Genomic DNA, 14,493 nt, shown 5'->3' with positions numbered 1-14,493 from the left:
AACCAAAAGTTCTGTCAAAGTTTTTTTTCCCGTTTGCCAGCTTATGTATACTGTATATACTTTTTGTTTTAAATCTGACTGACATACATTAAGTTTTTACAAATAAATCAATCAAATTTTGTGTAAAAATGTGTTGGCTTTTGACAGTTAATAATAATAATAATAATGAGTCATGATGTTAAAAATATATTTTACTGCAGATACATTATTCCTTGCAATTGTAGGTCATCCAGGTACTCCATGCATACAGGAAATTCACATACTGTACAGTTGTAAATACTGCAGAAATAATCCTGTTAATATGTCATTTTGAACTATGCCATAAACATTTAAGGCATCCACTGCTCTAACAGTCTAACATACTGTACCCAAATAGTTTGTCCATCATGATACTTTCTCATCAGGGTTCATTTAGTGTTAATGTAGTGTGTGCCTCATTCCCTCAGGCTCTAAGCTACTTTGGAGGTTTTAGGAAGGTGCAGATCCCTCGAGTGGTAGAGCAGGAAATACTGCAGCCTGATGGATCTGTGATCAGGAGGTTTGAGAGACGGGCATGGCGTTTGTGTGCATATTTGTGTGCATATTAGGGGGGCAGGGGGCAAATAGAAGGAAAAAATCTTTATCTACACTATTGTTCAAAAGTTTGGGGTCAGTAAGATATTTGAATTGTTTTTGAAATAAGTCTCTTATCAATTCATTTATTTGATCAAAAATGCAGTAAAATAAATATTGTGAGTTATATATCTCTGTTTTCTATTTTAATATATTTTTAAAAAATAATTTATTCCTGCGATGGCAAAACTAAATTTCCAGCAGCAATTATTCCAGTAGTCTATTTAATGTCATATGATCCCTCTGATATGAAAATCAATCTAAAGTTCTGATTTGGTGCTCAAGAAACATTTGTCGTTATTATTATTATCACAGTTGAAAAGGGTTGTGCTGCTTAATAATTTTGTGGAAACTTTGCTACATTTTTTCAGAATTCATTGATGAATAGAAAGAACAACATTTAGTTGTAACAATGTGAAATTTTATTTGTAACATTATGAAAGTCTTTAGTAACCTTTGATCAATTAAATCCATTCTTGCTTAATAAAAGTAACAATTTTACTGACCCCAAACTTTTTATCGGTAGTGTATTGTAATGTTCATGCAAATGTTCTATAGAGACTGAGTTAAGAATTTCTATATTTGCCAGCAGTGTGTGTATATTTGTTAACAAAGCATGTCTTTAGTTCTCTAATAACATTTTTTACCCTGACTTTACACAAAAGTACTACGGGATTTCCATGTTTTTCCACTTGGAACCTTTAATAAGGACCTAAAACACCAGTTTCTGCACTGTAAGACGCTGATCGATCTTTCTTTCTTATTTACAGGACGAGGATGCAGAAGTCTAGGACCCAAAGGAGGTCAGTAGTGAGGGATGCTGGGGGACAGAAGCGTGTGTGCGTGGACCAGATAGACGATCGATCTGAGCCACATGACAACCTACAGCATCACCTCCATCACCTCATTCACCACTACTGTGCCCAAAATGACTGCGAGAAAGAGGGGGGAGGAAGCTGAAGAGAAGTCAGAGTGATGGTTTCCCTACCTTCATTTTCCTCTCCCAATCTCCTCCGCTCCTCTCTTTGAGCCTGTCCGCCCTCCTAACCACTCCTATGCACCACGCTCATGCAATCCCAGAGTGCACTTCACTCCTGCCGCTTCCAGTCTTCCTGTCCAGTCAAACTGGATGTTTGCCCAGTTTAAGTCGACGGACAATATTTTCTCGCTCCTTATTTTCCCCAGTTCACCGCGAGTGTTTATCTGTTTGTCTTTCATTGTGACCAAAGGGTGTTCTTTCCTTTCCTTTCAGTTCCTTTGCTTTTTAAACCCCTCAGTTATGAAATAATGAATACAAATACACTCATGCACAAAAAAAAAAAAAGATCACAAAAACCAAAATGTTTTTATCAAAACAGAAAAAAAGTCCTGGTCGTTCATTCTCTGAACATTTTAAGCTCGAACTAACTGAACCTGTGCTGCACTGCCTACCACGACTATTGAATATCATTGCATTATATCGCCACATCATTACATGCTGTTTTGATCTCAACGGTTGAGATGTCTGAAAACTTCTTGCCTTCTTTATCAGCTGTTGGGGTATTGTGTGTCTGTGTATTCTGTCCATGGAGAGTATATATAATATGCATTTTTAAAACGACAGTAGATCACATTAGCCACCTGTAAGGATATTAGCGCAGGCATGCTTAGCTAGCAGCAGACACTTACTGTATTAATAACACTCTTTCTATGGTTAGATGACTGTCATTTTTCGGCCTCACCCCTCTCTTTGTGTCTGTGATCTGTAGCAGTTCTAGTCTTCTTCATCATCACTGGAGTTTAAACATTTCAGTACAGCTTTTTGTTATAATAGATCACATTAACACACGTTTTATGCTTTTAAACTTACTTTGACAAGCGTTTCAAGAGGGACTCAGAAAGCAAAGGTGGAATGATCAGTTAAATGTTACACATATGATTCTATTTTTAAAATTTCCATCTGAATTTATTCTTTTCTTTGAGCGTGTGTGTGAAAACGGAAATGTGGTATTTTATTTTCAAAGTATATTCATTTTTTTCTGTACATAATGCTCAATATCAGTATGTGTTAGGGAATATTTATTTAATAAGGTATTTATGATTGGTAAAATATCTTATTGGTTTCAGAAGTGAGCATAATGGATGTATGTTTTCAAAAAGAATGTTTTATTTTGATGTTGTGCGTCATAAAACGGGTGCAACCGAGTGAATATTCCTTTTAGGTTGGCTTCAGTTGAGACCACTGGGAAGAAGAGTGTACCATGAGATATTCGAATTACTTTTCCTTTTTAACTGCAGATTAATACAGCTGTGTTAGCAGAGGTTGTTTTTTAATGCTGATCTGAGGCCAGCTGTGCTTTGTTCCCCCTTATAATGATTTGGGTTTGGGAAACTGGCCCTGGAACAGCATTAAAAGTCATCCTCTAATCAAAGTTGAACACTGCTACTACTTTCACTGTGACTGGCCCACGTTTGATTTACTGAATCCGCATTCTATGTCTGTGGAGATAAAAATATGCATATATATATATGGTACATAAATATCTATCCTAAAAGGCATGTATTAGTTTACTATATGACTTTTAAAAAAGACATTTAAACACTATACCATGGCTGCAGTGTGTGTATATGGCTGAAAGAGAATAAAAGTGTACAAGTGTCATAACCTTCATGTCATGGTTATTTTCTGGTTGTGTGTGGAGAGAAAGCTGACACGTGACATCAAACATACAGTACATATCACATCTTTATTGTAGTTTTCATTAAATATGTTGATTTGCTAGCGCCACCATGGCAACAAATTATGTAGTTCACATCCTCATATTGGCGTCGAGGTTCTGTGAGTATCAGCAGAGGAAATGTCTTTAAGAAGAGAAAAAGGAACATGGAGAAAATGGAAATGATGGTGTTGGCATAGTCCAGTTAGTGGTGAGGTTTTTCCTCAAGGAAGACCGTTCCATTCCGACATCACCCTCTATGACATCATCTTCCGATTGAGTGGCTCAAAGACACAAAGTCGCCACTAAGGGCAGTGTGCATGCTTGTAAATCAGGCTCAGCTCACTTTCGCTGCTCTCGCTATGGGCGAAAATAATGTCGGGATAAATAAAAATCACAAATGTGTGAAAATGATACATGTAGTTTCTCATAAGCTACTTATATTTATTTTTTTCTCATACAGCCATGATGTAAAGTCAAAGGATATTTTCACAGCCACTCAGTATAGGAAAAATTAAGCTACATAGATCTGAAGGAAGGGTGATACTTCTAGATATGTTGGCTCATAATGATGATATTCGCTATCATCATTACTGTATCAAATCCTTATGATATTGATAGAAATAAAACACAATTTGATAAGGAAACCATGAATTACACAACATAAACTAAGAAAAAAGACAGCATGGCCGTTAAAAAAAATAGTCCTCCATGCATTTGTCCAATGGTTGTCAGTTTGATGTATCATATATGCTACATTCTCATTGATATCGTTTTTTTCTCATATTCTATGACATAAAGATAAACATACAGTCCATATTAGTATTCTGCAGTTCTCTTAAATCAAGTAAAGTATATCAGAATCTTTAAGGAGCCAAACATTGTAAGCTAGCGAATATAAACAAAGCTTTTTGACAGCGGTTACTAAAATCTTTTAATTTTGCTGTAAGCCAGAATTTAATGTACGTATTTTTTAAAAGTTTCTTAAAGTTATTTTTTAAAGATTTTTTATTTTATCATTTTTTATCTGAACGATCACGACATATGTACATCACCAGAACAATAGCAAGCTCAATATTAACATTCTTATCTTTCAAAATTTGATATATTGCACACACATAAATAGACGTAAAAATACAGTACAGACTTGGGGAAAGGTGATTCTCTTTACATATCTATACATTTAAAATGCATACCAAAACAGCTTAAAAAAAGAAACAGAAAATAAAATTTTAAAAATACACTCCTTTTAATAATGTCCATATATGCGAATGGCCCACGGGTTTCGGTGTAGGTGATGACCGTTAGCAAAATGCTTGAACTCTCTGGTCCATTTGTGATAACATGTAAACGACCCTCAAGGGGGAAGGGGAGGGGGAGGGGGAGGGGCGTGGTTGTTGGGAAGGAGGTGTGGCTTAGGAGACACACCTCCAGTTTGACTGACAGATGGTTGGGTTTTTGCTGATGGTTTCTCCTCAGTTGGGAAATATTGAAGCTTAATATGCCATTAACTACAAAAATACACACAGACAAACACACATCAGCAAAACCTAGAAATAAGCATAACATTAAATTAGTATTATCAAATTCCACTAAATTATGAATTCATGTTTCTGACTGATATATTTTCATGTAGCTTAATTATAACAGGTCATTCTTAGGTCATTAGTTCTGCATTTCTGTCCCGGTTATACTAGCATTCAAAAGTCTGAGGTCGGGAAGATTTTATGTTTTTAAAGGAAGTCTCTTCTGCTCACCCAGGCTGCATATTTGATCAAAAATACAGTAAAAACAGAAATATTGTGAAATATTAATTTTAAATAACTTTTATATTTTAATACATTTAAAAATGTCATTTATTCCTGTGATGGCAAAGCTGAATGTTCAAAGTCATTAATCCAGCATCACATGATCTTTCAGAAATCATTCTAATATGCTGATTTGGTGCTCAAGAAACAACTCTTAATATTAGCAATGTTGAAAACAGCTGTCCTGCTTATTAATTTTGTGGAAATCAAGATACTTTTTTTCAGGATGATAATTTCAAAACAAAAGCATTTATTTAAAATTACTGCTGTCAAATCGATTAATCGCATCTAAAATAAGTTTGTAAATATTATATATATATATATATATATATATATATATATATATATATATACACATATAAGGGGTGGAAGAACAAAATGCATCGCAATTCTCTCTCTAACAATTCTTAGTCTTTAACCGCAGATCCAGAATGACGCTGCGTGTGCTTTAGAAACACCCATATTCTGCTTGCTTCCAATTCCATACACACACACACACATCTACAAAGGCATCATTTGGAATGTTTGGAATGCAGTGGGTTTATATATAAAAAATATGAAATTCACTGACAGAAGGCTGCTTTCTATTTCAAATGCTCACGTGTGCTTTGTGAAGAGCACTCGCTCATGCAGCTGTGTGCAACTCCGTGTAAGTGGTTAAATGTACTTGCATTTAATGCGTTTATGATGCAAAATGAATGTGAACACAGTCAGTTATGTCTTAAGGGATTATCCAGGACAAACCACATCTTATATTTCAAAAGAGATCTGCGCATCAGTATAAATGCATCTTATTAGATCTCCCGCTGCCTCTGATGTCATCAGTAATAATCCAACAACAATAAAGATGAGAAAGAGAAAAATCACTTCTTGAACAGAAAACATTCAGATCCTCTTAAATACTGAAAGCACTCTGTTTATTGCTTGTAATGTTTATTTGTTCCTCTTTATTATTTACTTTTATGTTTTGAAGCTATCTTAGTTTATATATTTAAAATTCTTAACATACAATTGTTTTAGTTAAATTATTTAATTTGTAATAATTTTAAAAAGTGCTTATAAATACATGTTTTTCAAGGCGGTAAACTGATTAATTAAAAAAAAAGTAGATTAAGAATCGTTTTGGAATCAGATTAAGACTCCCAGAATCGGAATTGGATCGGATCGTGAGGTGCCTAAAGATTCCCACCCCTAAAATATAGGCTATATATATAGCAGTATATACACAAACTTTTATGTTAGATGCGATTAATCGATTTGACAGCACTATTTAAAATAGAAGTCTTATATAACATTATGAATGTCTTTCCTGTCACTTACAGACAGTATGATTAACTAAATTAGAATGACCCTTTTGCGATCAATATGAACTAAACAGTAGAAACGCTCTAAGAGTCTTACTTGATGGGCACACTTGGGGCTCCAGAGCGATGGAAGTGTATGTTCAGCCACTTGCCATCTCGACGGTGCCAGACGCGGGTCTCCTCTGACTGCATGGTGCGGGGCATCCCACTGACATCCATGTACTGGGTCAGACGGATGTACGCGATACATGCCGCATCCTCCCCGATCAGGTGCACGTGGGGGTTCAGCAGGATAGTGTGTACAGGCTTATTACCTTTAGACAGAGCTAAAAGATAATGCGGTGATCTAAATACCGATGTAAAAATTCAAGATACTGTTTGCAAGTGTGAAAAGATATTAGTCTAAATACCGTTCTCAAAGTAGAACCTGTGGAAGTCATGTCCCTCCACCAGGTTTCCCAAAGCTTCAGGCTCAAAGGAAGTAAGACCAGGATCGCAAATCTTTCTGTGAGAAAAAGAGCAGAAAGTAAAGCTAAAAGTCTCGTTTTGTGGGCACACATTGGTACAAAAGCACCTGGAACGTTCCAATTTTAGTCTGTGAAGAATATATGTGAACGTATGTAATCGCTGATATAATCTGAATTTCCTTCTGATCTCCAATCTGCCAATCAAAAGCTGTAATCAAGTGAGGCTTGGTTCTAATTATAGACAGAGCACCTGTTGTGAAAAGGAACCATTAAATATAATCTCAGTAATCAAGAGAAAATAAAGCAATGCATTAGTGTTCTTAAGGGTTTGTGTTCACTCACGCGTAAGCCTCAAAGTCGCCGTTGTTGATGGATTCAATGAGCTGTTCGGTCACCTTTATGATCTCCTGCTTTCGAGCTGAAACACACAGAAATGTCTAACGTGTGAGTCAGACATGCTCACGGCACAAAAATCTACATTTATTAATCAACATCTCAACACTTTTCAAAACTTGACTGAATTTATGCAATCCACAAAATGCAAACCTTTGTTTAGAAAGCACCAGAAACAAATTTACAGTGAACCTTTATAACTTCTGTCTTTTCAGATATTAGTTGGCTTCAGGGCTGGGCGATATATAGAATATTTGCAATGAATTATACTGTATATATCGTAATGACTTTAATATGCTTTTTATTTGGCCATTAAAAAAGATGATGGGATTAGACACATTTCACAATTCTTTTTTGTCAAACAATTCATGAATATGAGAGTGTTTTAATGGTGTCTCTGATTTAAACTTGAGTAACAAAATGTTGATTTTGATAAGTTTGATTTATTGCAATGAACCACATCAAACTGACCATCACTCATACATGTTCATGAAGGTCCTTCATTGCATTTATGATGCATTTAAATAAAAATAAACGTTTTATTGCTTTGATTAATTAAAAAAGCCATATCAGAGTATCGAGTATATATATCTGAGTATTTTTTGTTGTTGTATTGTTTAAGTTATTTATATCGCCCAGCCCTAAGTGGCTTACAGAGAAGTTGTGTGAATTTTATGTCTATGTACAATCTGTTCTGTTTACTGTATTATTAAAAAAGAGCCAATTTTGACACTCGATAAACAAAGGGCACCCAAAGGAAAGCGTATCCCAGAACTCCTAGTGTTCTACGATGAGTTTCAGAATGAGCAGTGTTTACTGATAGAAAATCACAGGCAACACTTTCATTCAAAGTATTAAAGTTTAAAATTACCTTTATTGATAACTTGGCAAGCTAAGGGACAGCAAAAGAATGGCTCATAATTGGTCAAAAAGGCAATTTCTTATGAAAGCACCAAATAAAACTAGTGCAATGCATCTACGTCTACTGATGATGACATAATAACTCCAGCCCACCGGGCAAAAAGACGTTAAATGTACTTTGTACTTTTAATATTTAACAGTTCATTTAATGTGAAATATTAATTATATCATTCTCCAGCACTGATTTTATGGTTTCTGCAAATTAATAGATGAAAAGAAAAAAAGGAATGGATACGTCTTCTAGCTGATGTCTTTCGCCCGGAAGGCACTGAATGACAAATGAGATGGAAAAGGGTTTGCGGCTTTCAAATGAGAAAAAGAGGACTTTACTTTTCTTCAGAAAAGCATTCCATCTAATGCTTGTTCTCTCTAACAATGGACATGCTTTGTAACATGGGGCCTTCAACCTTTTTTCAACTTCATTTTCATTATTCAGCATAATGCCACTGTTAGCATATGTGGAAACACCATTCTCCTCTGTGTTTCATAAGATATCAAAATGGTTTTTGTCAAAAAATAAATAACAATAAAAGAATTAGGGCTGTCGGTTGTAAATTGTGTTAATTTGGTGTGATTAATTAGAGTATTAAAAATGAATTCATCCATTTTCTGAATGCTTTCACAATAATATCTTTGAATTATCTTAATTTGGCGGTTTTCTCAGAAAAATGAATGATTATGATTAACTGCATTAATCAGCGTAACATGTAATATTTTAAATCTATTCACAGCCCTCAAAATAATACAAACACATTTTTTTTTCATCATGTGAAACACAGACTCTAGACAAAATGCATTTTGTCATATGGTCATGTCAACATAAAGTGCAAACAGAATCTGACGTTGAAAAATAGCGTATTGTCCTTTCAATACTGGTTTAGGTCCATTCCATATTACTGAGCTTGAACAAATCCAAAGTGATTCTATTTGTTTGAATACAGGGTTAGGGTTAGGGGTTTTTCTGGTTGGATTGGTGGGAGGGGAAGAGATACTAAAAAGAAGGAGCAAACATCAGGCTCTCAGGCATGAGGCAGGATGGGATACCGGAGCAAGTGCAGTGGATCTCTCCATATTAGGAATATTGGGTGCAATAGAGGACAATGCAGAATCTAGTCCTAGGACACAGGGGTAAAAGGTCAAATGAACAATCTTTTGAGTAAGAAGAGGTTTGTTAGTGGTGTAACCGGCAGCCAGGTGGTTTTCTGTCATGAATGAAGAGCACTTAAGTCAAAAGAAGGGTCTTTCTCCCACATCGAGGAAATTTGAGACGGTCTTTTCATGAAGAGCATTTTGAAAGAATGTTCTGGTACTTACACATTAAAACCTGATTTCCCATTTACTTGAGCATCTCTATTGATTCAGAGATTTGCTTTTAATCCATCAGGCTTTTCTAACACATGCTACACGCATCTCTGTCTCCCTCTCCTTCACAGACTGGAATTCGTGTGTTTTTAATGCTAACCTAAATTAGAATCTGATGTTTCTTCTGAAACTATTGTGATTTATGATTTCCTTGGCCTTTCAAAGTCTTAAAATGCAGTCCATGAAGAAAAGGCAGACACAAACGTGTGCCTGATAGAAGCAGCTGGATGGATTAAAACATTCGGAGCATTGATGAAGAATGAAGTTTGGAGTTGTAAAGAATATCCTTAAAAGGGCAGATCGGAGTTGTTGAGGCGCCTCTCGTTCATACAGGGGGGTTCGAAGCATTTGATCGACGTTAGGGGAGGACGGGGTGATTTTGTCTCCTGCCCGTTACGGACTTACTCTGCACCGAGGAGTTGGGCGCCTGCTTGGGCTCGGAGTTTTGCGGGCGGCCCGCGGGTTGCCAGATTGAATTAATGCTGAGGCTTCCAAAGCGTCTGGCTGTACATTGAACCAATGAGAGGAAGAAACAACAGGAGCAGGACAAACGAAAAAGAAAACATTTCAAATAGCACACTCGACAAGAAATACTGAAACAAGACACCCTTAAGTGGGGAAACGAACTAAGGAGGAACAGGGGAGAGAATGGCAGCAACAGGCAGAACTTGAGTACAAATTCGGTGGGGAACGTAAACAAGAAAGAATGTACACATGACTGAGGAGAAGCACGGATGGAAGACGTATCGAGGAGGGAAAACAGCAACAAGCACATCTACGGGGAGACACACGGGCAGAGAGACGTCAAGCTTTACCTTTAAGGTCCTCATCCTCAATAGTTGTGTTGGCACTCTCTGTAGATTCCTGGAGAAATGTGAAAGGATCTTTGTGAATCAGTTGCATTCAAGGCATCATACCACTGCTAACACTATTACTATGTCCTATTACCTTGTTTCTGTCCACTGGATTGTGGATCACGGTAGTTTGTGGCTCCTGAAAGATTGAAAAGGAGTGAATAAACATTATTATTTGTATATGAAAAGTAAGCTTGATAGCAGAATAATGGCTGTGTACAAGACACAACATGCATGGAATTACAAATGATTTTGTTTCCAGGTATCAAGGATAATAATATACTGTCAGCATGACAATACTTTCAGAACATCATCTAATTTCTCTCATTGGTGACTTATCATATGTAGTGCATGTGTCCTGCATGATAATGGAGTCTAAAACAAACTTCCTTATCCCAATCCTGCTCAGGTTGCAGATTAAAGCTGAAAGTTTACTGTGAAAATTATCTTCCAAACAATACACTCCAGAAATAAACCTGGAGTATTTGAAATCTCAATGCATGTGGATTGGTCCTCTCTAATATTTTAGAAGTTGACTCCTTTTCCAGCTCAGCTAATGAAAAGAGATGGAACAAAAATATCCTATTGGTTTGGAGTATAATTGGAACTGCCATAGACTTTTCTTATCTAAGCAACTTGAAATGAAGTACAATCAAGTGCACACTTCAATAGTAGTAACCAAAAACACAAGAAATAACTCTGTCTCTAGAAATCTGATATATGGCAAACATTACATGAAAAATATATACACTACCATTCAAAAGTTGTTCTTTTTTAAGAAATTATTATTTTTATACAACAAGGACACAATAAAATTGACCAAACGTGACAGTATAGACATATATAATGTTACAAGATTCCCATCACAAATAAATGCTTATCTTTTGAACTGTTTATCTTTTTTACTGGTCAAATAAATGCAGCCTTGGTTAGCATAAGAGACGTATTTCAAAAACATTATATAACAAAACTTTTTTTTTTTTTTTTGACTGTATGCTTAAAATACATCCAGTACAAATACTGTATGCATATTTTCATTTTAGTGTTAACTATATACATGGACATATGTATTACTGTATATGTGTTTTTACATGTATTGCTTGCCATATATCTGATTTATGGGAATTACTAAATAAATAGATTTTGGATCAGTTTTCTCTTGCAATATGGGTTAGATCTTTTTACTTTTCTTTTTTAACAAACAGGCAGTGTATCACCAGAATGGCGTGATCCCAAGGTCACACACACACACACTGACAGATACAATGTAATTAATCAGCTTGGTGGTCTTTGAGCGGGACTGAGCGGAATTGATCATGTCTTGTCTAATCACCACCAGATTAGAGAAGATTACATATGCGTGCTTGTCACTTGTCTAAGAAACCCTCAGAGAAAAAGTCTGTGTGCGTCAGTATGAGCGTGCCACTGTGTCGTCAGTCTGAGAGACATTTGTATATGTGCATGTCTGCATCATTATGGATGGAAACCGATGTCAAGCTACACACAGCGAAGAGCTCAAAGCATAGGAGCATATCAAAGCAATGCAAACACCAGCCATGCACTGCAAAGCATTCACTCCAAGTACTTAAATTATGCATCTGCCAGAGAAAGACACTCGGATTCAACAAGATTTAGATTTAAACAAATGGGAAATACAAATGGGCAAAAGTAGTAGACTAATGTCAATACACCATGACTGTGCAAGCAAAAACCACAAGTGTTAAATGGATTTGTGCTTGAGAAGACATGAAACTATATCACTACAAAACATCAAGCAGCAGCATTTGCTTTTGATGTTTCAAAGACAATTTGATTAATTACAACCCTAAATTTCCTGGAATTAAGAGTTCAAATGGAAGAAAAACACGTGTGACATTAAAGGTGACATAATAGGTAAATAAAGTCATGCAAGGTTCACGGAACTTGGGTAGACACACCAACAGCGCCAGATTTACCAACCCTTGGGTTTTCTTTGCATAATAACAGTCATATACTGAAAATAGTTTAAAGCATAACATTGATGCATCATTTCATTGACAATCAACAAACTATGTGAAAGAGTTCCAAAATTAGGCAGAATCCTAAGGCAGCATCATATATATCCTTTTCAGATAAACCAATCCCAGAATGCAATGCAATATAAGAAATGTTGACTAAAAATAGATGTACTGTATATGTACTGAAACATATTGATTACTGGGTATGTTTTCTGCTTGTTATTGTATCGTTAGCTTAGCAACATGCTAACATTAAACTTTTGAAATCAAATGTGAATTCTGTCTGTCATGTGCTTTATGTGATGAATGTTATTTTGTTTTGCTGCATGATCAGATCGCTTGACTGTTAGGATGTTGCCTTACAACTAGCTGCCTGTGTAGGTAGCACACAGCAATGTAGGTCTTTAGGTTTTGGACCAGAGCATTGTGGTGAAATGGTAAGCAAATCTGGCTCGTTGGTAAAAGAGGGAGGGTCTACTGGGGTGACATCGTGCAGGGGGTGGGGTTGTTGTCATGGGTACCAGTGCTGGGGCGGGGCCTGTGTCTTTAGGGCTGCTGGCTATGTTGGTTTTGTTGTTAACCTGTAAGTGGGATGAGGAGCAGATCACAAATTACAAAATATCAAACTGACAGGGTCTACAACATCACACTAGGGATATAAAATTACACAAGACTGAGGAAAAAATGAGTTCTGTGAAAGGGCATCCACAAGTATGAATACACAGATACACTGACAAGCATAGATTCACATGGGAGGGATCTAATGATGTATGATCTGATGAATACAACTCACAAACAATGGTGGACACAAGCCTAAACATATACTGTGGCACAAATAATAAAATCATAAAATTAAAAGTCCTGAGTTTTTATTTATTTAATTATTTTATAAAATTTACATTTGACAGTTACCATACAGTATATCAATAAAAATTGCATCCATTTACTCTCCTAATAGGTGTTCCTGGTAATATTGTGAATACATCATCAGTGCACTTTCCATGATCCAATCATGTTTTCTTGTGCAATTTCCTGTTTCAACCGTACATACAGTATGTCAGATTGTGGAAGTAAAATGTCATATTAACATATGCATCCTTTTTTAATTTAATTTTCTCTTATATAAAATCTGATAAAGACATAAAAGACAAATGAGTGACAGGATTGCGCAACAAACCATCATCACATTTTGTTACTCATGTCAAAAACAGATGTAAAAAAAACTCTTAGCTATTGTTTTAGATGAATTTTTGTTTATTAGAAAATAAAATCAGACAAGAAATGATACCAGAAAAAGTAGATGGGGCAAATTCACTAAACACAGTCACAAAAATCTGCATCTTTTGGGGTATCTGGCATAGTGCTGCACCATGTATATTTAAATTAAAGTGCCCCTATTATGCTGTTTTAATTTAGTTTTGGAGGTCTCCATCAATAAGTTAACATGCATCCAAGATCAAAAAACACTTAAATTTTCTCATAATATACATTGAACATCACCTAATTTCTCAAAGAGTCTGAAAATGGTTTGTGCAAAGATACAGTCTCTTTAAACCCCTCCTTACCACCAGCCAACCCTGCTCTGATTGGTCAGACAACCCAGTCTGTTGTGATTGGTTTACCGCTTGCAACGCATGTCGGAAACGAAATGTCATTTAACATATCTGAATTTCAGCTCCGGAGGCTTCTGATACGAACAGTAACAACGGTGTCGGTTTTTCCATATAAATTCCAGCGCAAGTCCTCTTCTTTTTGAAGTGCATGCAAAGTGAATTCGCAGCGCAGAAAACAGCATTTTCTCGACATGTTGACAACACGAACTAAACTCTTCCAGGCCTCAGCTACAACTACAGTGTTTGAGAGCGGGTCAAAGTAGACGTTGTTTGTGGGTAGCCAATGAAGAGTGTAGGCTGGCATTATGCAAATGTGTTACATTGTTACATATACGTAGGTATGTAACAGGAAGTGAGATTGGAATTGCTGACGACTCATTTCGGCAGTTCAGAATCGATTCTTTCTCTTAGGAGGCAATAACTTTATTTGCCATGCACTTTGGTCTTTGGTCAAAAAAAATTTGCA

General features: G+C 36.1%; 2 protein-coding genes across 13 annotated transcripts in view; one reads left to right on the top strand and one right to left on the bottom strand.

Annotated features, from left to right (window-relative positions):
- ank2a (ankyrin 2a, neuronal) overlaps positions 1-3,258 on the top strand; it is a 79,121-nt gene extending 75,863 nt beyond the window's left edge. For 2 of the 3 annotated variants that reach the window (XM_079858255.1, XM_079858256.1), the window contains one exon: positions 1,383-3,258. In XM_079858255.1, the coding sequence (XP_079714381.1) occupies positions 1,383-1,403 (21 nt within the window). In that variant the 3' untranslated portion in view covers positions 1,404-3,258. The remainder of the gene's footprint in view (positions 1-1,382) is intronic. The other variant, XM_079858254.1, reaches the window with a different exon arrangement.
- A 61-nt stretch (positions 3,259-3,319) lies between these two features.
- Positions 3,320-14,493, bottom strand: part of camk2d2 (calcium/calmodulin-dependent protein kinase (CaM kinase) II delta 2) — a 38,559-nt gene continuing 27,385 nt past the window's right edge. For 2 of the 10 annotated variants that reach the window (XM_079858820.1, XM_079858818.1), the window contains exons 14-22: positions 12,936-12,995; positions 10,512-10,556; positions 10,379-10,427; positions 9,969-10,067; positions 8,152-8,172; positions 7,230-7,305; positions 6,831-6,925; positions 6,518-6,746; positions 3,320-4,858 (exon numbers count right to left, since the gene is read on the bottom strand). In XM_079858820.1, coding sequence (XP_079714946.1) covers positions 4,849-4,858; positions 6,518-6,746; positions 6,831-6,925; positions 7,230-7,305; positions 8,152-8,172; positions 9,969-10,067; positions 10,379-10,427; positions 10,512-10,556; positions 12,936-12,995 — 684 coding nt within the window. In that variant the 3' untranslated portion in view covers positions 3,320-4,848. The remainder of the gene's footprint in view (positions 4,859-6,517; positions 6,747-6,830; positions 6,926-7,229; positions 7,306-8,151; positions 8,173-9,968; positions 10,068-10,378; positions 10,428-10,511; positions 10,557-12,935; positions 12,996-14,493) is intronic. The other 8 variants (XM_079858823.1, XM_079858822.1, XM_079858825.1 and 5 more) reach the window with 5 other exon arrangements.

Source organism: Squalius cephalus (genome assembly GCF_949319135.1).
Source record: "Squalius cephalus genome assembly, chromosome: 2".
NCBI lineage: Eukaryota > Metazoa > Chordata > Actinopteri > Cypriniformes > Leuciscidae > Squalius > Squalius cephalus.
This window is presented reverse-complemented; position numbering and strand designations above follow the sequence as displayed.